The sequence below is a fragment of the Pagrus pagrus genome (assembly GCF_965226575.1).
Source record: "Pagrus pagrus genome assembly, chromosome: 9".
NCBI classification, from domain to species: Eukaryota; Metazoa; Chordata; class Actinopteri; order Spariformes; family Sparidae; genus Pagrus; species Pagrus pagrus.
The window spans coordinates 27,516,468-27,539,251 of record NC_140193.1 but is presented as its reverse complement, the minus strand read 5'-3'; the positions used below and the strand labels follow the sequence as shown (position 1 = coordinate 27,539,251).

General features: G+C 41.2%; 1 protein-coding gene across 3 annotated transcripts in view; it reads left to right on the top strand.

Moving 5' to 3' along the window:
• Window positions 1-3,258: 3,258 nt before the first annotated feature.
• Window positions 3,259-22,784, top strand: part of man1a2 (mannosidase, alpha, class 1A, member 2) — a 141,108-nt gene continuing 121,582 nt past the window's right edge. For 2 of the 3 annotated variants that reach the window (XM_084361748.1, XM_084361750.1), the window contains exons 1-2: window positions 3,259-3,533; window positions 5,051-5,576. In XM_084361748.1, coding sequence (XP_084217874.1) covers window positions 5,263-5,576 — 314 coding nt within the window. In that variant the 5' untranslated portion in view covers window positions 3,259-3,533; window positions 5,051-5,262. Of the gene's footprint in view, window positions 3,534-3,599; window positions 3,695-5,050; window positions 5,577-22,784 lie in introns of those variants that run through there. The other variant, XM_084361749.1, reaches the window with a different exon arrangement.

Here is a 22,784-nt window from a genome sequence, read left to right as displayed (position 1 = left end):
ATCATGGTCACCTTTGTCGGTGGCATGTCTTTGAGAGTTTGTGGTTCAGCCAGGTCTGTGGCCCTCACCCAAATCACACCACAGGAAAGCCAACTATTCAGCCGCAGGAGAAGTGTCATCGCTGAGGCTTCTAACAAATTACAGCCTTCACTTGTGGAGAACACAGAGCGAGCTCTTGGCTGAGAGTGTGCTTTTGGCCAGGGTGAAGGTAAAACTGCCCTGAGATTGAAAGGAAATGCTCTTGAAAGCAAAGTGACACCTGTTTCATATTGCACAGTGTCTCTCTACTGAAGAAGAAGACAGAGTGCATGTTGTGAGGGCCAAAAAAGTTCTCTCCATGCACCAGGGGACTAATGTGACAAACTGTGTCCTCCCCTGCAACACAGCTCACACTGCATTTGATAAAGGAGAGTGTGTTTGATAAGATTATTCAATTTTGTGCATCAACCACTTATGATGCACAGATCCAGGCAGTGTAAATATAGCAGTGTGGTGCTGCACGTAGCTGCCAAGTCACAACTAGGACTTGCTGAATTTTCTCTCTCTGATATCTCTCTTTCTTAAGTCATCCAATTATTTGTCTGACTCTTAATTTTTGTTTAATGGTTATATTCATGCAAATCTGACGACCATCTGAAGATGTTATGATTGACCTCCGCTTCAACATGGTGGTTAGATCCACTGTTTCTTGTATGCAAAGGTGAGATTGTCTTCTTTAACCATGAAGGAAATTGCACTGAACATCATTTACTGAGGCTCTTCTTGAAAATTGTCATTACATGGACTCTGAGATTAAAAGCAAGATGTTCCGCATGGTCACGCGTGTTGTGGACATTTGTCTTATTTGTGAGATATCTGAAATAAACTTGTAAGAAATACCAGTTGTCTTTTAAGGATTTTATTCTTTGTAAAGAAGGTTCGACAATCATACAGAGTGGCATGCGGTCTGCAGAAAGAAGAACAAGATGATACAGTTGAGAAACCTTTTTGATAGAGGGAAAGGAGTGCCCTGTGTCCTTCTCATGTCTGTACCAGGTTCCGTTCCCATAACAAGAAGCACCTAACAATAACAATCTCTTATTGTGCAGACAGTACAAACATTCAAGGATGTGGGAAGAACATAGAAGGCAATGTAAAACATAATAATGATATAAGAGTAAAATCATTTCTCATACAAGAGGCTAATATAATTTTCCATCACACGCGCTGCTCACACAGGCAGTGTGTCCAGCCAGTTACTCTCTGTTCATGTCAAAACACAGAAGATCACAGGACACAGTTCTGACTTTAACATGATCCTATGCTTATTCTGGACTTGAATAGTTTATTTTTACAATTGGAAAGACAAACAATAGAAGTCAAAGGGGTTCTCCAGTTATTTAATATTGCACTTTCATGATGTTGGAGGACTCAGAAGAGACCAAGTTTAAAAGAACCAGCAAAATGAAAGCAGGGGAGGCCAAGCTATTGTGACTGTTGAGTTCCTGGTGTTTGTTAAGCTCCGAAAACACTGGATCCTACATTTCCCATAATGCAACTTGACAGTATCTTAACATTAAAGCCTCACTGCCTGGTGAACACATATTTCTTTTAATCTCCACACCCCCAGGTGTATGTCCCATAACATCACTGAGGTAAGTACAGGCCACTACAGAGGCCACTACTGAGAGACGCTTGTTAGCCTAAAGATGGCAACAGAATGAGTCGTTTACAGAGAATCAATGCAAAGAAAATGATGTTAAATGTAGAATTTATTGCAGGTATTTGTAGGAAACTCATTAACAAGATCTGAAACTGGCCCCCCATAGTTTACCCCAAGTGGCCCTCCAGGATAAAAGAACAAGACTGAGTCCTTTCTCCTCTGTGTGTTTGTCAGATGTGATCACATACAGTACACCATCTTAAATCAGCACATCTTGGCAGAATGATTTCACCATGTGTTATCAAAAGGAGAAAAATGCAGGTTGAAACAGTTTTGTCACTGACAGTCCCTGACCAACCACTTTCCACTAACTTCAAACTGTTGGACACTTTCTATTGGATCAAAGTCAATATTCAGCACACACCAGAATACACCTGACACTTTTTTATTAACAGTTACATTAAAAACAAGAATGAGCAAAGTACGCTTTTAACATGTAGCTTCATCAGAGTCGCTCCGTGACATATAAACAAATAAACAAAGTGTAATATGTCAATGGCAGTGGTAGTAAGAGTACTGAAAATCAGTACTCAAGTACAAGTACAGTTACAGTACTGACACATTACTCAGTTACATGTACACTACTGATATTAAAATAACATTTCAGTAAAAGTACAAAGTATTCTCTATTAAACAACTCAAACTCAGAGTATGAGTTACTTTTTTCTCACTGTTGATGTTTATTGCTTTATTAATAATAATTAAGTTCAATCAAAGGAGTTTCTGTTTCTCCAAATCTTCAGTGTAGATGAACTCCTGCTCTGTTCTGCTCAGTGGTCATGATCACCTCTCCAGACCTGCTGCACAGTTTCGTGTTTCTTGTCTTTATATCAGGGTTTTCATGGCTCGTTTGTGATCAGATAGCCTCACTAGTTGCAAAATAATATTACAGACTGGAAAATACTACCCCCCCAACTGCTTATTCAGATATGGAAAACATACATATTTCTGACTTTATATTATTACCTCATTAATATTGTAAATATTAAAACTCTGAGTTTGAATTTCTTCTCCAAAACTACACAGCACCCCTTTAATAATTATCAAAATTGTTGGGTATTAGGTTTTCTGTTCATTGACTAAGCACTCCTGCTGGAGTACTTTAATGTGGTAGAGTTTTGATCAGTGATCAGGTAATACAGTATAAAGCAATGTAACACTGGCAGGAGTCACTCTGCTGTAAAGTTACTGCTTTTACTTTGCTGCTAATGAAATGAAATCCTGAATGAGGAGCCTGTATTTGTAACTGGGTGTTTTTACTCAACTAAAATATCTGAATCCTTTATCCATGACTGAATAATGTTCTGTTTTCCAGGTGGTAGGCCTACATGATCTGAACAAGTGAAATGATTATGCATCAGCTGAGCTGTAATCCAGCATTGCAAATTAGGCCTTCTACCGCTGATTCAAGGGGAAGTAGGTTACTGTTTGTCCCACAGCAATCGTTGGGGATGTGACATTTTACCAGCTGCCTTGTTCTAAATCCTATTATACAGTAATTCTGCCTGGCCACATTGTCAGACGGTCCCTAACTCAGGCAGGCTGAGTAGTTGATGCTGGATCGCCGAGCAGCGGCAGCAGCAGCAGCGGCAGAGGCTCAGTCTGTCAGTCCGTCGCTGCAGTCCGACAGAGCGGCCAGTCATCAACATCCTCCCTGCGTCCGCGGAGCTACACCGCTATGTGACTCTGAGCTGACGGTGGACGGTTCAGCCGGAGCTGGTTGCGACAGTATTGCATTCATGGACATGAGGACACCTGCTACAGCGACTTCTTCCAAACGGCGGACCGGGAATCCTGACTGGCATCGATTTTCACCGAGCAAATGAGAAAGGTGGTGATGCAGCACAGCGTCCACACAAGACACTGCCTCTGTCAGTGGATAATCAGCTAGCTAGCGGTAGCAACCCAGCCAAATAGCTAGCACCTCAGCGGGCTTTCAAAGCTCAGTGTTTACCACCCGAAGATAGCTAAAATGTCAGCGAGCCCAAACGCGTATGTCGGAATACTTTTATTTCCTATCCATGTTTCTAACGGAGCATTGCGTAGCTGTTTATTTCCCGCTGTTCGTTTTTTTTCTGCTAGCCAGTGTTAGCTCGAAAAGTTAGCCGCTTGTTAGCTAGCATTTTGTATCGGCTAATGAGCTCACACAGACTGGCACTGTCAGGAATGAACTTGGTATTCTGCGAGGAGACGCCGAGACGTCGTAGCTCTGTACGGAATAGATGCAAAACAGCTGGATAAAATAAATCGACTCGGATAAAAACGTTTGTGTTAACATTAGCTGGCTCGACCCATCGGGCATTAATACGAATGCCTATGTTGGTGTTTAAAGGGGCAAGTCGCTTGATTTCCATCCATCCTTCACATTAGCGCTCGGAGCGGTTGCGGAATCAAACATTTGCTCCACATCTTCTCTACACCTTCGGTCACAGGGAGGATAAAGCCTGTGCCTTTTGACACACAACCACACGAGTGTTTGCTGGTATTGAAGTTGAGATGTGATGCAGCACGGGATGCGTACATGCAGTGTATTTAGTTTGCATGTCCTGCCCCTGTTGATCGCCGCACAACTGTGAATTATCATTCCAGTCGACTCCGATGGATGCGAATGGCAGGATGATTTGTATATGGGGCTGATCTTGCTCTTCATCTCCGTCATTGTTTGTCATTTCATTACGATATATGCCTGATGGACAGTTATACGGCACTGCAACGCATCGCACAGTGAAACAGAAAGCTGGTGTTCACTCTGCCATGTTAGTCAGAGATGCCAGTATGCGCAGGAGGGCAGCTGTTTGGTGATGGTCTCACAGATAGTGCACAGTCTCTTCATATCTTCTGGACAAATATGTTAGTCATATTTTTCTCTTGGCCAAAGGATCAACTGTTTGGTGTGTGTGTGTGTGTGAGAGAGAGATTCTGAGGTATTTATTTCTGAGATGGCATGTTGTTAAATTCATCAAAGCATGTGAAAGGATTGTTTTATTACTCTAGGGTTTCAGCTTCATCACTTGATGTACGACATACTTGTTTCTAGAGGTGTCACCAGTATTTGATCATAATTCAGCGCTGTTCAACTCAATTCACAGCTGTCAGAGAGCGCTTGACGAGATGATACTATTCGTTATGAAGAACATGCTGCCAAGCTGGAGAAATGACAACTAAATAAAATAATTGAAAGGGTATCAGCAGATTACAGACAGTGGTGAGGCAGGATGGTTACAGTGAAGGGAGGAAAATATCCGATTTTTCCAAAATGGTGGCAACTACACTGTTAAAGGGTTTCTACGACTTCAATTCAATGCCAACTCTTCTAACTTCTTGCCTCTGATGTCCCTTTTTTTTCAGGATCGTCATGACCATTTTCCTGCAGACCAGCCACTCCTTCACTGAGGGACCTCGGCCCTTTTTGGTTTCTGGACTTATCAATGCAGGGATGAGATAATAAAGTGGACCACCTAGTGCATGCTGCTACAACAACACCTGTGGCACTTGTAAACCCAACCCCACCTGCCCTCCTGACTCCTCCCCCACACTAAGTAAATTTCTACAGTCACAACATGACGACACCGGCTCTCCTGCCACTGTCCGGCCGCAGGATACCCACCCTGTCGCCGGGCGCCTCCTCTTTCCCGCACCACAGGGCCACGTTGAGGCTCTCCGAGAAGTTCATCCTCCTCCTTATTCTCAGTGCCTTCATCACCTTATGCTTCGGGGCCTTCTTCTTTCTGCCGGACAATTCCAAGCACAAGCGCTTTGACCTGGGCTTGGAGGATGTGCTCATCCCTCATATTGACTCACCCAAAGAGGGGAAGCACGCCTCTGGACAGGTGGTCATACATGGACAGGGAGGACATGATGAGCACAGACACAGGTAAGGACCAACAGCACGACAGGTTTTTTTGTATACGAGTGTGACTCAAACTGAGGATGAATTATTTTTATTAAACTTTTTCTTTACTCAAGTTACATCACACACTGATATTTCCTGAAGGCCATGGAAGCAGGCGTACTGACACTTAGTAGTCTTGAATATACAGACCTATCTCCATAGAGCTGTGTCAGCGCTGGTGAAACGTCTATTATCATTCTGGTACAGGGGGAAGAAACTCTGACTTGTTTAAGTTTCTTTAAACCTATCATAGTCTTGTGCAGCACTAAACTAGGATGCAGTGATGGTGCCCCTGCAAAATAATGTCATGGAGAACTTTTGCACATGCGGAGGCGAGCCCTGGCATTAGAATGGTTGAATCCCAGCAAAAGGTAGCTTGTTTTGGTTCATACTGTAAGCGATCAGGTTAGTGTTGGGGAGTAGGTTGCTAGCTGGAAGGTTGTTGTTTCCCGTAGCGATGAGGATTTGAAAATAGTAAGATGCAGATAGGGGAAGGGAGCAGAACGTGGCCTGCAATAGGCTCCCAGTGGCAGGCTTATACCAACTGTCTATAGCTGCTGAGTCAGACTTCTTCTTCAGCAGTCTGATGTGACACCCATGGGTGTTGCAGAGCTTGTAATGTGATACACACGCCCCTGAACGTTCAAATACACATCAGCACAGGTGTTTCTTTATCCCTCTTTTCCCCTCATCCTTTTGTGCAGCTTGAGTTGCTCTGAATACTCTCATCCTTTGTGTCTCCATTGGGTGTAATTGTTTAAGTTCTTGTATAACAGAAATTTTATCACCTTGGCCACAGTGTTGTTGAGTGTCCCACGGGCAGACATGGTGGAACTTGATGAGCTAGAACACGCAGGCTGTTTGAAAAGCTTTAGTAACCGCTTAAACAGGCTCGGAAATTACTGCTCACCAAGAGCCAAATGCTGGTAAATTTTGGCTGCAGCTTTTACATTTGTCATTTGGTTTGTCCAGCCTCTTGGGCTCGTTGCCAGCCATCGTTTTGAGGCTCTTTTCCCCCTCCTAAATCCAATTCACATTTGGCTACTTGTGCTTTTTGAAATCCACTGTGCTGGACAAGTTTCATGCCCAGCTACTAAATGTTATTCCCAACTGACTTGAGATACGTTAAAAGGATTTCTATCATATTTACATTTCAGTACATTTTTAATTACTTATTGTGAGCCAGCATAACAGTACTGGAGGCTATTTTGGAAAGTAAAAGCCTCATTTGATTTTTGGGATGCTCAAACAAAATGGGATATTTGGCAATCATAATGTTGCTTTATTGAGATTATTTGTTTCTGACCTGTCAAGTTGAACTGCTGAACTTGAACATTCATTATTCAGAAAAAAATTCAGTTGTATTTTCAATGTCAGGTTTAGGAGTATTTCAAAATGGTTCAGTACCTACCCACCTACCTATCTATTTGATTGGCAGATCCCATTCATACATTAAAATGCTGCACACTTACAGTAACATACCTGTACGTACTATTTTGTGTTGACGAAAAACTTATGGCTGGAGCAAAATGCACAAAGCACCAAACAGTAGGTGGAAAGGGTAATTTTATAGGAAAGGTCTCCTCCATGCTGGTGTAGGAGGTCATTAGTTTTACAGAGTGCTGGGCAAGGTGTTAAAAGCAATTTCTCAAGCAGTTTCACAGCAGGGACCGTTGAGTGTTGCCTCCTCGTTCCCTGCGGTGCCTGCCTTTTCATTTTTTCCTTCCTGAAAGCCTTCTAGAGCTCGGGATTCCACCTGCTGGAAATAACGTAATTATTGTTGTCCAGTGACTCGGAAGGAGCACACTGTACTGGACTCAAGTGGTGCGGTGTGCCGTAGTCACAACCACAAGGGTTTGTAAAACATAAAGCTAGGAGTCTTGGAGACATTTGTGCTTCTCCAGAGCTGGCAGTTTATAGTAGGGATGAGAGGCAACTCAGTGATGGGATACAGGAGCATTTGGGGCAAAATGTGACAAGGTTGCATGTCTGGGCACTTTCTGTGTTAGGTAGCTTGATGCTGAAATGGCTCACGCGATTCCTGAAGATATGCAGAGCTGTTCAGGGCTAATGCATCCACATTTGTATGATGTGCCAATAGGTTTTGGAACAGAGGTGTTCCTCAGGGTGTACCAACATAGTAGAGTGTATTTCTTCCTCTGTAATAAATGGAATAATGTTAAATGGGCTGGAGCTGACTCATTTTATAGCACTTTTTTTTTTTAGCTTTCTAATGTACTTTGTGTATTTTTTTATTGCATACACGGTCAAAGCTTTTCTCGTTGGAGTTTATGACATTGGTATCATGAAAGGCTTCAGAATTAAAAATAAATTAATAACTTTATTTAAATGATGTACATTTATGGATATGTTCAGTTTTCAGGAATTCAATAAGACATAACAAATATCTCAGTACATGTTTGAATGAATATGAGTTTCGGTCCAGAGTGGCTTTTTAATGTCAGAAAAAGAAGAGGCCACTGAGATGTCCTTAGGATTACAATTTAAGGTTTTGTGAAAGGGAGAATAACACCTCTGAGATCTCTTTATATTACTTTTATGCAAATTTAAAGTCTAAAAATGTTCCCTGTGAATTCAACCTGACACAAGAATTCATGTGATGTGATATGTTGTAATTTTTTCCCTGCTTATAGCAGCTTATGGAAATGTGTTCAATTTGCTTTTCTGTATGACTGCCTCAGCTGTTCTTAAAACCATCATTGTGTGCTCCAGAGGAGCAGGGTTCAAACAGCCCCTGGAAAATGAGGCACGCTAGCATTTAAAGAGACCCTCAGGAGCACAGGCAGGCTCATAATAATTTCACCTTTACTTTATTTGGCCACAGAAAACCCCACAGAACCAGATCTGTGTTCACAAGTTCATCCTGTTAATAGTCCTAAAAAGCTTTTGAGAGAGAAAAGGTTATTATTCTATTTGCCATGGGGTAATCCATCTGTTCTACGTTATAGGTATTGACATCACTTGAGAGCTTGAGAATATGGTTAAAGGGCTTTTCACACTTCTGGCCTGTGCTGTTTGGTAGTACTATATACACATTTTGGTAGCTGACCATCATTTTGTGTTATAGGTGATTGTTTTAAACAATAATGAGGAAGAAATATAAGAATTCCTTCCGCGTGTGTGTGTGTTTAGAGGGACTTATACCTTGGCTACACATGATTATTCTCAGGCTCGAGAGCCAGGATCCTATAGGTGACCACTAGCATGGTGAATTGAAATGGAACACCTTTGGTTGGAGTGCCAGCAGTCATTTGGCTAGAACGCTCTGTCAAGCTGAACATACTGTGAGGCCATTAATTCTGCTTGGGTCTGTTTTGGTCTGGCTAAACCGTATAGTAGTAGCCAGGAGCAGTGCTCTTCATTTGAGAGGGGTCAAGTTGACATGTTGACAGAGGCACTGGCATTTCTGCAGCAGACTAGCACCAGGGAGGGTAAAACAACAATAAGGAAGGCAGGAAAGAGTTCCACTCATTGTACAACACCAGTTCCAATAAAGTTGGGATGCTGTGTAAAGCATTAATGAATTGAAAAATACTCAATTGAAAATGGTACAAAGACTATATTCAATGTTTTACCTCATTAGCTTCATGCTTTTATTAATTTGTTGGCAGCAACAACTTGTTCAACTTGTATGAATGAATGACCAAGGCGAGAGCATGTTAAAAAACTTTGTATATATTGCGTTCGGGCATGTGTACAGTGTGCAGCAAGGCCGAGTGATTATTTGAAATGATTATGGTTTGTAGACTTGTGGAATTGTGTCGTGAAAACCTGATCATATAGCGTTATTGTTTCACTTGTCCAAATAATTTTTTTCTGTACAACCAGTAATTCAGGACTATGTGAGTCACAGAGGTTTTACAGATGTTGATATTTGCCAGGTGAGATTTTTTCTGATGTGCAACAATAAAACACAATTATGAATTACCTCATTGCATTGAGCTAGAGCTGAAATGAACTGTGGATTAAACAATTTTAACAATTGATTGTCCATTTTGTGAGGTTTTACTGGAATATTCTGTGTTTTACGTCATTGTAAACTGACATTTTGGATTTTGAACTGCTAGTCGGACAACAAAGCTGTTTGCAGACGTCATCTTGGGCTGTGAGAAATTGTGATAACAAATGGTGATGATATTTAATAGACTAAATGATTGATCACAAAGTAATTTTCCGATTATTATGACAAAAATAATTGTAACGTGCAGCCCTACATTTGCCATAATGTGATGTGTAAAGATCAAATTCTTTTTTTTGATATAATGACATAAATTTCAACCACATCACTCGGCCTTAAATTGCAGTTGCAGGCTGAAATATACAAATCCATCACAAGCTGTTTATTGTATTTTCTGTGTGAACAGATATTAGTACATTTAGAGCAGCCAAGTGGAAATCTCTGAATTGTGTTATCCTGTCCAGGTTTGGAAATTACAACGTGAGATTCATGCTGGGTTCTTGCAAAAGTTTCCAGCAGGTTCAACAGGTTTGCCATCTGCCACCAAAATTAACCACGATTTGACTGTGTGATAGTGATTTGTAGTGCATATACAGTTATCAGTTAGTGCTGCATAATAATGATGAGGATAATGCATGTGTGTTTGTTAGGAGGGCGTTTTTATTTTGCTTTACAGCTTCATTTGTAGGCCAGATATTTAATACAGCAAGAAGTACCGGGTTTAGTAATCTGTCTGGGTCATCTTCAAAACTGAGGTGAAAAAAGCAGCTGCAGTTTCTATACTGCAATATTCCATTCCATTTTCTGAACGATTATTTGGCCCCATGGTCCAGTTTATATCAGATCATCTACCAATGGCTCTTCCAGTGGCTGAATGAACTGGCCTGAGTATCCTCATGAGTATGAATTGCGCATGCCAGAGGTAATAGTTGCCCCTCTCCTCCTTCCTGTCTTCTTTCAGACCATACTGTCTGAGAAATAATAAGATGCTGATGGAAACTTATGTTTCAATTATTCCACCCAGAACTTTTGTTCAAAGGTGCCTTATATTCACACGTCTTAACCCCTAACATCATATTGGTTAGAGGTATGTGGACATTTCTCGATTACAAGATGCATCACGATGTGGACGTGGAAGATTGTGCATCGATGCAGAGATGGAGTATAATCGAGAGTCTGCTGCTTATGTTGATTGTCCATCCTCAGCTGGACAATAAAGTTAGGGTGCGAGGCTGCTCTCATGCTTTGAGTTGTGGGCGGACATTAGGCTAACGTTACTTATGTAGGAGGTATGTCGGAGGGAGGCAGAGATCATCTTCAAGTGATTAAAAAAAAACAGCTTGCCAAATATTTTTTTAAACGGACATCTTGGGGCATGTGTCGGATTCTGTGAACTTGCTGGGAAGCACGAACTGGACGAGACCCACACTGAGCGTGACTTCTGCCTCACAACAATTACTGTTCACGTTAGCCGTTTTCACCTGAAGCTAACATCTGCAGCCATAGATAATAACTGTAACAGCAAGCCCAGCTAATCAGCCTAGATCTGAGGAGGCTCTGTCAACTTTGCCATCCAACTCTGAGAGAGGTGTGTGCAGCAGAGTCAATAGATGCCTCATCTTAAAGCTGCCATGTGAACACAGTATTATTGTAGATGACAACGTGTAAGATGCAGACGGATAAATGTTTTGTTTTTCTAATGTTTATGTACTGAGGTACAGATGTTGAAAAGATGCAGCTTTATTTTGTAGACTGCTGTAGTCTGATTATTGGAAGGACTTCCTGAATAAAAGGAGAATTTAAATGATGAAAGTAGCCATGTGCAGTAATATAGATCATTGAGGATGCCATACACTGAGATGCATCGAGCAGCCCCTGCAGCAGTGTCGCAGCGCAGAGTAGCAGAAGTCACACTTCACTTGTAACGTGACGAGAGTAAGGACTGTCAAGACGATGGCGGAGGATTTGTGGTCAAAGTGAAAAGCAAAAGCACCTATTTGGCAGTATTTCCTTTTTCCATTACTGAATGAGAGTGACTGAATAAAACTTTTTCCTTACATATTTTAAATTGATCGGCTGTCAACAAATGCCAAAAATGACGGTTATTTTACCTGGTAGACGCATTTTTTAAGAATGATAGCAGTAGCTAAGTGTTTAAACTCACTGAACAATGCTTTTCCTGTTTCTAGCCTTTTTCAAAATAAAAGTCACCAATGGGAAATGTTTGGTTTGCATTAGACTGCAGATAGTGAGCGTCTTTTCTTGTAAAAAGTGGGTGTACCGGGTATTACCGGTGTTGTCACGAGCTTTTTAGTTGTAGGAAAAATTCTGTCACAGCGGCAACCCTTGTGACCCATGTGTCCAGTGTGTGCACTATGGTGTTTGTTGCCTTTTCCCCCCAAACTGTGATTAGAGGCATTTGTCAACTGAGTCATGTAATGTTGAAACGCAGCCAAACGTAGAGGAAAATGTACAACCTTTTCACACTGCATCCCTCTTATAATGGAATTGAATGCTGTGGCTGCAAGTAATCTGGTTTCACCATTTATTGCCTTGCCAGTTATTGTTAGTGTTACAGGGCCATAGCTTTGCTTTTGCGCTCTGGTAAGGCCATAAATCAGCATCAGAGCCCCACAGGTGATATTTTAGGCCTGGGCCAACATCAAAGTACACTTATTTGTCATATTTAGTGTGATCTTAGGTATCATTTCTGTGTCTTCACGCTTCATTTGCCTGTCAGCTGCAAAGTAAATCTCGGTCCTGCTGTGTGTATTTAACCATGTGTAAGAACCTCTGTGCTATTAAAGGAGATCCAGCTTATATGTGCACCTCGACCCAACATACTCACACACACTATTGAGCTTGCTCAATCTGGAGAGAATACTAAGGTGCTACTGTCGGTGGAGAGTGCTCATCTACTGGTTTGTAGACAGCAGAGGTATAGCTATTTATTACCAGTTGTTGAGACCAAATGGAAGAATGAATTTACCTCACCCAAATAAAAGAGGCTTTTCACACGCCCATCAGCACAGTTGAGCTCAATCTTACATCTAAAGCCAGGCTGTGGCTGAATCTATCAAGCTTTGGGTTGGATTTTTCTGAACCTAAAAATTAGGCTTTAATGGATAACATCACTGCAATTTTAGCTTTGTTTGATTGAATCGATTGCTTTTAAACAGTCTGCACAGTGGTGCGTTGCAGTTCAACTGCAGGTTTGCCTCCCGTTCTGTAAATAAAAAGCACCCCCCCCCCAAAAAAAAAATAAAAAATTACAGACACCATACTTGGGTCTTGACACATCATGTGGACCTGTATTATATTAAACGGCATATAAATGCTGTTTGATAAGCACAGCATTGCGAGGACCATCTCCATACCCTTTCGCATTTTCACTGTAGTTCATTGGATGGGACTTGAATCCCTTCTGCACTTGGCTGGTAATTCATGAGGTGCATTGTCCTTTTTTCAGTTTGACCTGCCAGCTAGAGTTTTAGAAGAGTATAGGCCCTCCAAATGATGTCTGGTCACCTGCCCAAGTGGTGGGCAGCATACTCTACATTTCCAGCTACGTAAAGGACTTGGCATGGGAGTACTTTTTTCCCTCTCGTTCTGCTGTTTTACTTAATTTTTCAAAAGTAATGTTCACTGCAGTAGTTTCTGACTTGCTTTCAGTGTGTGGATTTCCAAAAACTCAAACTTTGCCAACAAATCCTGCAGATTGAAACTCGCTAGAGAAGATTTAAATCATTGAAGAAATAGTTCATTTTGGTGATCTTCAGATATGACCATCGAAACCGATACTCTTGGTGCATAGGAAGTGAAATAAGAAAACATGGCTGAGTTTAAAGATTAAGTATAAAAAGGGAAAAAAACACTTTAACCACAAGGCCCTTTTGTAATTCTACCAGACCTCATCACTATACCCATGCTCTTATGGGTTCAGAATAGATATCACTGCATGCAGAATTATATATCAGTATAAATTTCATCTTTCAGATCCATGCTTATAGTAATTTCACTAAGACTCATCCTAATTAATTTGTCTGTTGTCAGGAGATTTCATCTGTTACAGTTGGTATTAGAGCGAACAGCCTGCAGACTGAGAAGTGGACTTCCATCAAGCCTAATCTCCTCATTAACACTGCTGCTTTTTATCAGATCTGCTCTCTGTCTCATTCCCTGTCTCTCTTTCTTTTGTTTTGTTTCCATCTTTTTCATGTGATCATAATGTTGTTGTCTCTGTAGAACACAGCTGCTGCCTTCAGATTTGGGGGGGGGGATGAGGATGAGGACAAGGACGAGAGTGAGGGAACAAGAGAGAGAACGAGAACTCTAGTAGAACCCTGAATTTCTTGAACCAGGGTTTTTACTCATACATACGGTTCAGAGGCTGTGCTGCAGTGCAGGTTTTCATTTTTTTGTGTTTTTCAAAAACATAGTTTGATATATCTTGACTTAAACCAACAATACCAACTCTTTTCTACAAGTAAGGGTGTGCTGTTGTCATCAAGCTACAAGTAGTCACTCAGTTGTTGTTGTCAGCCTGTAAGGGCAATGCTGATGATTTATCATAAAATGTACTTTCTGAAATGTAACCAGCCAGAGTCATTAAATAATTATGTCACTGGAGGAAGAGACTACATGCACACACACAGCAAACCTATCACTCAAACCTCACACAGGCCCCAGCTTGCCAGAACAAGACTCTTAACCTTGTTCAAGGACAGAGTAGTTGTGGTGTAAACTGAATGTTAATCACTTCATGTTGTCCCACTGAGGTGTATAAAAAAAAACAAAAAAAAAACCAACTTGTAGAAGTATCTATGTAAACAGTGATTGACAAAGCTGTAGTGTTTAAAAAGCAACATGTCTGGGCTCCAGCATCCTTTGTCAGGGTTCAAATGAGCTCCCCAGTCACTTTGGCAGGCGACCAGCTGTCATTTGGAGGTCATGATCAGTTTGAGAGAAATTCTCACCGTTGCCTCAATTAATAAAAGCACAAAAAACATTTTGATATTTATCAGACAGAGTTACTAGATGACCAAAGAAATCTGTTCACATCAGTGGTAATAACATGTATTTCTGGGTATGGCTTATCAGACATTAGGAGTTGACCTCGCTCCTCTCTGAAACAAACATCAGGCAAAAGGTCAAATTTTTGTCAGCTGAACATTTTACATGGTAAATGCCATTATAATCCTATTTACTAACTACGATACAGTAATTAAACTACAATAATTCATGATACTTACAGCATGCTTTCAGTTCTTGACATGTTTAAATCTTTGTTTTTGTGATAAAGGCAACGTGGACAAACCCGTGCGTTATGCATCTGCATGTTAGTGTAGGTGTTTGTGGGCTTTTGTGTGTTGCGTGTGGATGCAAAAGTCAGGCCTGCTTTCAACAGAACAGCAATGCCTTCGAGAATATCACCTCCTGAGCCTGACAACAGTGGCAGTGAATTCTAACAGACTACACAAAACTCCTGGGAGTTGGCATAAAATTCCCAGAGAGACTGAGATGGGGAAAAACAAAGATTATGTCGTGAAATCTCATGTTAATATCATTCTCGCATTATTAAAAAGTAGAGTATATTTTATTGATATTGTTGAATTCTTTAAACATACAAATGAAGAAAAAAGCAATATTGATTTGTGCATTGTAGTTTGTTCTCAAAAAATTGAAACAGCTTTTATATTTAGCTTCATTAGTGAATTGAATTTATGGCAATTATGAGGCAGAAAATGACCCAGAGCAGAGAAATGTCACTACTGTATCATTAGATCTCTGTAAGGTCAGCCTTTCTGATAACTTTTTGTTGTTGTGTGAGCATGTCACAATTCATTATCTGCGGTTAGTCACAAGGTCCTGCCATATTTTCCACACACCAGAGAGGATATCAGATGTTTGTCAGTTAAGAGAAAAATTGAAAAGCCTTGCTACAACAGTTGCTGTTGTAACTGTAGTGACATGATTCAAAAACACAAAAAATACTGCTGTGCTGGATTTTTTTTTAACAGAAAACTCGATTGAAAACTTGTCTAGACTGGCTGTTTGGTACTTTAATGATGTCGAAAGGCAAACAGCTTTTTTTCCTGATCAGTCATCTTTGAACACCCATATTGCTCAGCAGTCATAATGACGTGCAGCAGAAGATCTAAGAATTTCTGAATATAGATGAGGAAGACATTATTTGTTATCACTTTTATTTATTTTGTTTCATGAAACAGTTTTTATTAAACCAGGAATGTGTTTGAAAATGGCAAACATAAAAACTTGGAATCTTTCCCCCAAAAAGATTAAACTGGGACATTTTTGAACCCAGGTTTTCAGGACTCAGAGTTTTACATAATGAATGTAAGAACAGGAACGTCCAAAAGCAATGACTCACATGACACTCATCAACACAGAGGACATCCCTGAATTTGATTGTGTGTGGAAATCCTGACTTAATTAGGTAATGATGTCACACATTAAATGCTGTCTTCAGACCAATAAGGGGATTTTTACCAATGCACTTTCCCTAACAGTGTCCTTACTGTCATTCAATTGTGTATAGAAAACTGCAGCACTATTTGTGACAAATAGAAAAATAGGAGCTTTGGATGGAAGACCTTGACCAACATGTCGTCTAACCCATGAGTTGGTAGTTGTGGTTGACAATGGTGGTACTCCACAGAAAGTCAGGCAGAGCTAACAGAAGTTTTTAAAATTAAAATGGGCTATGATGCTTGTATGTGGGACTGAACAAAAAATAAGTTTGATGCAATTTTACTGCTGTGACAGTAGTGACTGCGATGTAATCTCCTGCTTGACAGCTTTACTGTGTGGGAAAGAGATATAGAAACGTATGTTTGAGATATAATTTGATCTTTGAAGCTGCTCTGTGATCGCTCAAAGACACATTCAGTGGAGGGAGAATTCTGTAGGTAATTGCAGATTTTGCAAGGCGTAACAGAATAGAACAAGATGTAATGAATCACTATCCTGGTAAAATTACTTTAGAAATGAGTTGCAGCAGATAAAGAGCAGTGATTTACAAACTTTTTCATGTCAAGGACCCCTTAACTGACTGGAATTACACCACAGAGCCCAATTTGACCAAATATCATCCCAGGCTCCTCCATCTTAGAAGAATTTTGCTGTTGGATGTTTTATTACAGAAAGTGTATGAAACCAAAGTTGTCATGCATTCTGTCATTGTGTTACTTGTGGATGGAATGGAATCATCATTCTGCTTTTTGCTGGAGAAGTTCCTCAAGAATCCCTAGAAACCCCCTGGAACCCACTTTGTGAACCACTGATGTAGAGGTAGGAAACTGCAAGGGTAGCACCTTGACATTGTAGCCTAAGAGATTTTTTAAATTGTATTTCATAATGGTGATCCGTGAACCAAGATGCCAAGTTTTTAGTTAGACCCCCTAGACATTAGTCAAAAGTGTGGAAACTACAAAAACTGTTGGAGAACAAATCCAGATTAGTGATTGGTAGCCACCCTAAAACCAGCATCCTCTAATCACTGCAGCTCTTGAGATCGAATTGGTTTCTGGCCAGTGATTGCCCTTCAACCTGTTGGAAAGAAATGAAGAAAAGAGCAAAGATTGGATGATGAATGGAAAGGAGAACAGACGAAATAGGGAAAGGACCATGGTGTCTGAAAGTAGTGCTGAATCCTTATTTGCTATTTGACAATACAAATTAATTGAAAGAATAAACAAGCCAATAAAACACAAGCAAGTCTCCTCTTTGCCACTCCCCATGTGTGTGCATGTGTGTGTGTGAGTAAGAGAGTCAGTGTGTGAACAATCAGTAGTGCCCATTGGGAGTGTGCCTCACTCTGTATCCCATTGGCCATTTCTCTGGAGAGCAGCAGTGGTGACAAGACCTCTTGAAAGCCAGAGGAAAATAGGAGCCTCTAGTTTGAATTGGTTTGCATAAACGCAGGACAGCAGGTTTTTAGCCATGGAAGGACGAGAAGGGACGCTGCACAAGAAAGACAAAATCAACAAGAAAGTGGCAAGAGAATCAGAGAGGGGGAGAGAGAGACGGTGAGAGAGGCTCTCAGTCCTCAGGGAGGATGTGTGACCCTGGTTAACTAGAAAGCTTCTCACCAAATCCCATCTCTGCCAAACACTGGTGCTGCAGCCTCGCTCCACAATGGCTCCTTGTCAGTTAAAGCAATGGGATCAAAGTGAGATTGCTCACCGCCAAATTAAGAATTGGCTGTCAGGTTTCAGAGGTTTTCATTTCAAATAAACCTTTTTGAATTCACAGGAGAATTCAGCCCTCCTTCTCCATAACTAGCACAACCACACAGGCTGTATCAGGGCCCATATGAGCCTGATATTAAATATGCCTCGTACTAGAGCTGTAACACGTCTGCTGTTGGATTTATGATTGGCCTGGGGATGGGAAGTGGGATCTCTGTTCTTCTCTCGGTGTCATCACTCTTGGGAAACCTTTTGAGGCAATAAAGATCTGCAGCCTGCATGATGGAGATTGTACGAAACTAGGACAGGGTCAATGAGAGTAAAAGACTTGACTAACTGATGTGTTTTTGTTGTCATATTGTGTCAGTTTCTGTGGCAGAACATTGTCTTTTATTGTTGGCAAAATTGTTTTTCTTTCTTTGCTTCTTTTTGTCAGAGCAAAAATGGGAAAATGGGAGCATCTGTAAAGATGTTTTTCTCTAAAGGTTTGGCGATTGAACCTCTCTGTCATCAGGCTGTTTTTCACACTTGGGAAAACCTTATCTAGCTGGGCAGCAACCAACCAGGCTTGGTGCTTATTTGTTTTATGGCCAGCCTGTTCTAGCTGCAGGAGATGGACGCCTGTGCTTGGTATGAAAGCATTAGTCAGCCAGCCATGATTTAGGTCAGAAGGGCTGGATGTGAACATGGGTTCAGAGCGAGTCCTGTCAAGGCTCAGGTGTTCACCCGAAACATACAGCGAGACAGAGGAATGTATTATGTATGTGTTTGTACACGCATGTGAGAAAAAGGTGATGAGGGGAAATTGACATCTCTCTGTGGGAGAACATTCACAAAACACACTTCACTATTAAAGTTACTCAGGATTGTGTACTGTACTGTAGTTCATGTTTTTGTGCCAAGTAATTCATCTTGGTATTGTTTACATTTGGGGTGTGATGATTTGATTTCTGTAAACTGCTTTGACAGAATTCAGACTGATCGGCAGCCATAACAGGAAAGTAACTGATCGCTAACTGATACACACAAGACTTGACAAGTGGGAGGAAGGAGGTTCGGGCAATAATTAGAAAAAGAAAAAGCAGGGGGTGTCAAGATAATGCAAATATGGATGAGACAGCTCTGAGCAAGAACAGGAGAAAGAAGCTGTGAAAATACTTGAGAGAAAGGTGTGTGTGTGACACTGTGAGGTTGTAGCTAGTGGGAGGAGGTTGTTAGGGCAGAGAGAGAATTGAAAGAATAAGAGAGAAAGGATGCTATTACACACCCACAGTTAAACTTGGGAGAGCTGTTACACATACAGCAATGCAGCTGTCCAAGTGGGTCATGGGAAAAAGCCGGACATGGAAGATGTCTTATAGTTCATGTTGTAGGGAACCCCAAAAGCTACAGCTCATAAGAAGCAAAATCTGTGGGCCTCTAATCTCCGTTCATGGTGTGTGTGAACTAGCAGGAAGCAGACCTGTCCATATCTCTTGAAGCTCGGGGACTGTTCCCATGAGAGCCTGTGTTTCTCATGCGTCAGAGATGAACTTTGAAGACACTATGTTTTTTGTTTTTTAGGGGGCATTTTTATCTTTATTGAGTAATGACAGATGAAGAGCCAGACAGGAAGTGGGGAGAGAGACGGTTGTGACATGCAACAGAGAGTCAGCCTGAATTGAACTGACAACATTTGCAACCATGCAGCTATGTGGCATGCACTGTAACCATTAGGCAGGGTTTCCTATACATTGATTTAATTGTGGTGGTGCGCCACAACATCAACATTGATCGCCACATATTGATTTTCCTTTTTTTTTTTACTATTTAAAATGGTGCAATCTTACTTTATTGTAGAGCTGCAGCGCATTGATTCAACCCTCCATGTCCCACTCTCCCTCTCACACACACACATTGGCAAGCGACTGTCTGTGAATAGCCCCTCCGTTCCACACACACTTTGAATCAAAACATGATCATGTGTGCCTGGCTTGTAGGGATAACTATAAGTGACGTTACAACAGAGCTAGGTTGTCGTGATTAGCATGCTACTCAATATTAACTGCTTGAGCAAGTGGATAACATTAACACTAATTCCTTAACTCTGACGCCTAATGTTTGCTCCTTCAGTCCAGTTGAATATTAAAAAATGTTTTCAGAGACTCATAAGGGCTTGTCCTGAGAAGGCACGAAGACGGTCTGGACCAGAAATATTATATATATTATATATGGTATTATTTCTTCAAAGGAAGCATAGGTGTGCCTCATTCTTGCACGCACATGCAAACTTGTCCTTTTCAGGTACCGCAGCAGATGGAATTAAATTTTGTGGGAAGCACGGCATTTCAGCTCCCAAGGTGCTCAGAGATTCTTGACTTGAAATGACCACCCACATGGATCACCTTTATCTAAGCCCGCCTTCATTCACTCATGCATTTCTCCTGCAGACTGTATAGAGTATACTGAGAGACTCTCTCCATCTGTTCAGCATTAGTACTGCATACTCGTTTGTCTACTAAGAAGAGCACAATTTGTTTCACCTGCTTCTGAGCAAATTGACTTGATATTCAGATGTGTTTGGCAGTCCTAGACAGACAGTTTGATCATCATCCTGCTGTGTGTTGCAGTGATCTACAGGTGGCCATTTATCATAAGCAATCACGCTGTGTAGCTAATCATTGTTTGTGGTGCCAGTTTATTAAATGTGCATGTTGTCGTTTTAGTAAGTGTAAGTTAGTCGGTCAGTGGATTATCCAGGCAGGACAAGCTTGGCTGAGTATGCTTGGAGGTGGCCCTGTATGTTTCAGCTAACATTGTTATTCTAGCTCCAGGGAAATGTCTTATTTAATAAAAATTATATTGATAATATTTAATAATACCTTATTATTTTAATCTATGATCACTTGACATCACAATTGTTTCATTAAAATGTAACAGGGCTTTGTTCTTCACTTTTTCAAGCATCTGGTAACTCTATCTCCACAGCAGATACCTGTAGGGCTGTGAAAGGAAATCACAGCGAGTTATTTGTTTGTGATTGTAAATCAAACGTCTAGTAAAATGATTGATTTTTGACGGATCCCAGGTTTAAACAGACTGGCAGAGAAGTCAGTTTGCATTAGTAACAGGTTCATTATGAGAAGAGACGGAAATGAAATGTATTATTCATAACTATGTGTTTGCAGTATCTTGCAGGACTTCATCCTAATTTCCATCTATGGAGAAGTGAGAACTGATAAGCCTACACAGTATTTTAGTCCAATATTCTCCTTTGCACACCAAAGACAGAAGAGTGAAGTGCTACAATTGTGAAACCTCTAAAGAGCTTTCAGAAATGAATGGTTGATTTATTTTTTCATAGGTTTGTCAAGGAGATAAACACTTGTGTTCCAGAGAAGCGGTTTGTTGACTTAAATTATTCAGCAGAGGCCTTGGCTTCTGTACACAAGCCCTTGTGACCCTCCAGGAATATTCTGCGTACTTCAGTAAGGCTCATGTTTTGACAGGATGATGCGGATTAATGGAATGAATGTGTAAAAATACATATTAACTACTTTATCATTTTACAAGAGGCCATTCACGAATTGACTTTTGATTTTGATTTGATCTGATACATTCTAACTGAAGAAGAAACTATCGACTAAACTGGCAGTATAAAAGTCATTAACTACTTTTGAAAAAACTATTTTTTTGCCATTGACAGCTGAATACTCAATATTGTTAACTGGCTGGTCCGAGCCACAAATGATCAACAACTACTATAATTTGGAATCTTGTTTCCACCAGGGACAACATGCTGTTCGTGGCGGTGACTTTAGTGTTGACGTCTTGTTTTGTTAACATTTTTTGCGTTGAAATGACATCTTACACCGGGGGTTTTGAAACCTGGATATTGTCTCTCCTTCATCCCACTACTCTCCCACTAGACACACAGCCTGCCCTGCACTCCCTGTGATCTACTTCTACTGAATGCACTCTTCCACTTCGCCTTGTGAGATGGTATGAAAAGAGAAAACATGTCACGAGCAAAAAGGGGACCAAGTGCTGCTGCAGAGCGAAATGGAGAAGGACCTGGAGAACGAGGCAAAAGCACACCGCTGTAAGGAAAACGTTGCTCTGGAACGAGAGCATTATTACGAAGCTAAATGCGGCACAGTAATCGTTTTATCTCAATTATCTTGTTTGCATAATCGTCGGAAGCCAAAGTCATAATTGAAAATAGAATTTGATTAATCGCCCAGCCCGAGCCCAGTGGTCTTATTCCCTTGCATAAATGACTTGACTCGCTGTCGATGACCTCTATGTGTGCGCGTGTCTCTGTTTGTTGCTATGGTTACATGGCATGTAGCCTGTGCTGCTCTCCCTCAAGCCTTGTGTTTCCACAGCTTCAAAAAACCATCTCTTAGATAGCTCAGCAGGCAGTCGGACAACTGCTGCTTCTCTCCAGTTGCCATGGAAAGGACCGGCTTTTGCTGAGCAGCAGATTTCATGATGCCACTAAAGAAGAAATCCCAGTGACAGGCAGGAAGGCTGATAGAATGAGGAAGTGATTACTGGAGGCTTGACACGATTGAAACAATTAATTAGGGAGATGGGGTTCTCCATGCTTCTGTAAAATTTTGGGGACCTGAGGAGATGGGTGTAGTTGAGGCTCGGTGTGGTCACCTGGGTGCTCCATAGCTGTGGCCCACGCTTGTCTTTGTCAAGGTAATTGAGTCAGGCAGTGGTTGATGTGCTCTTAATTGCATGTTTGACATTATATGAGACTCTAAGGGAATCCTTGGCGATGCTAGAGTGAGTATGATAATGGCTCGGAGGAAGAGAAATGAGTGACGTGAGATTAAAGTTGGAGGAGGGGAGGAGGAGGGGCACGTACATGGAGAGACAAGAGGGTGCAGAAGGCTAATGCATGTTTGTGTGGGAATGAATGCACCAGAATTGCTGGTGTGTATTATTTACATTCATGTCATTTGTATGATGGTGTTTGGTTTCCGTGGCAACATGCTGACTCGCCGTATA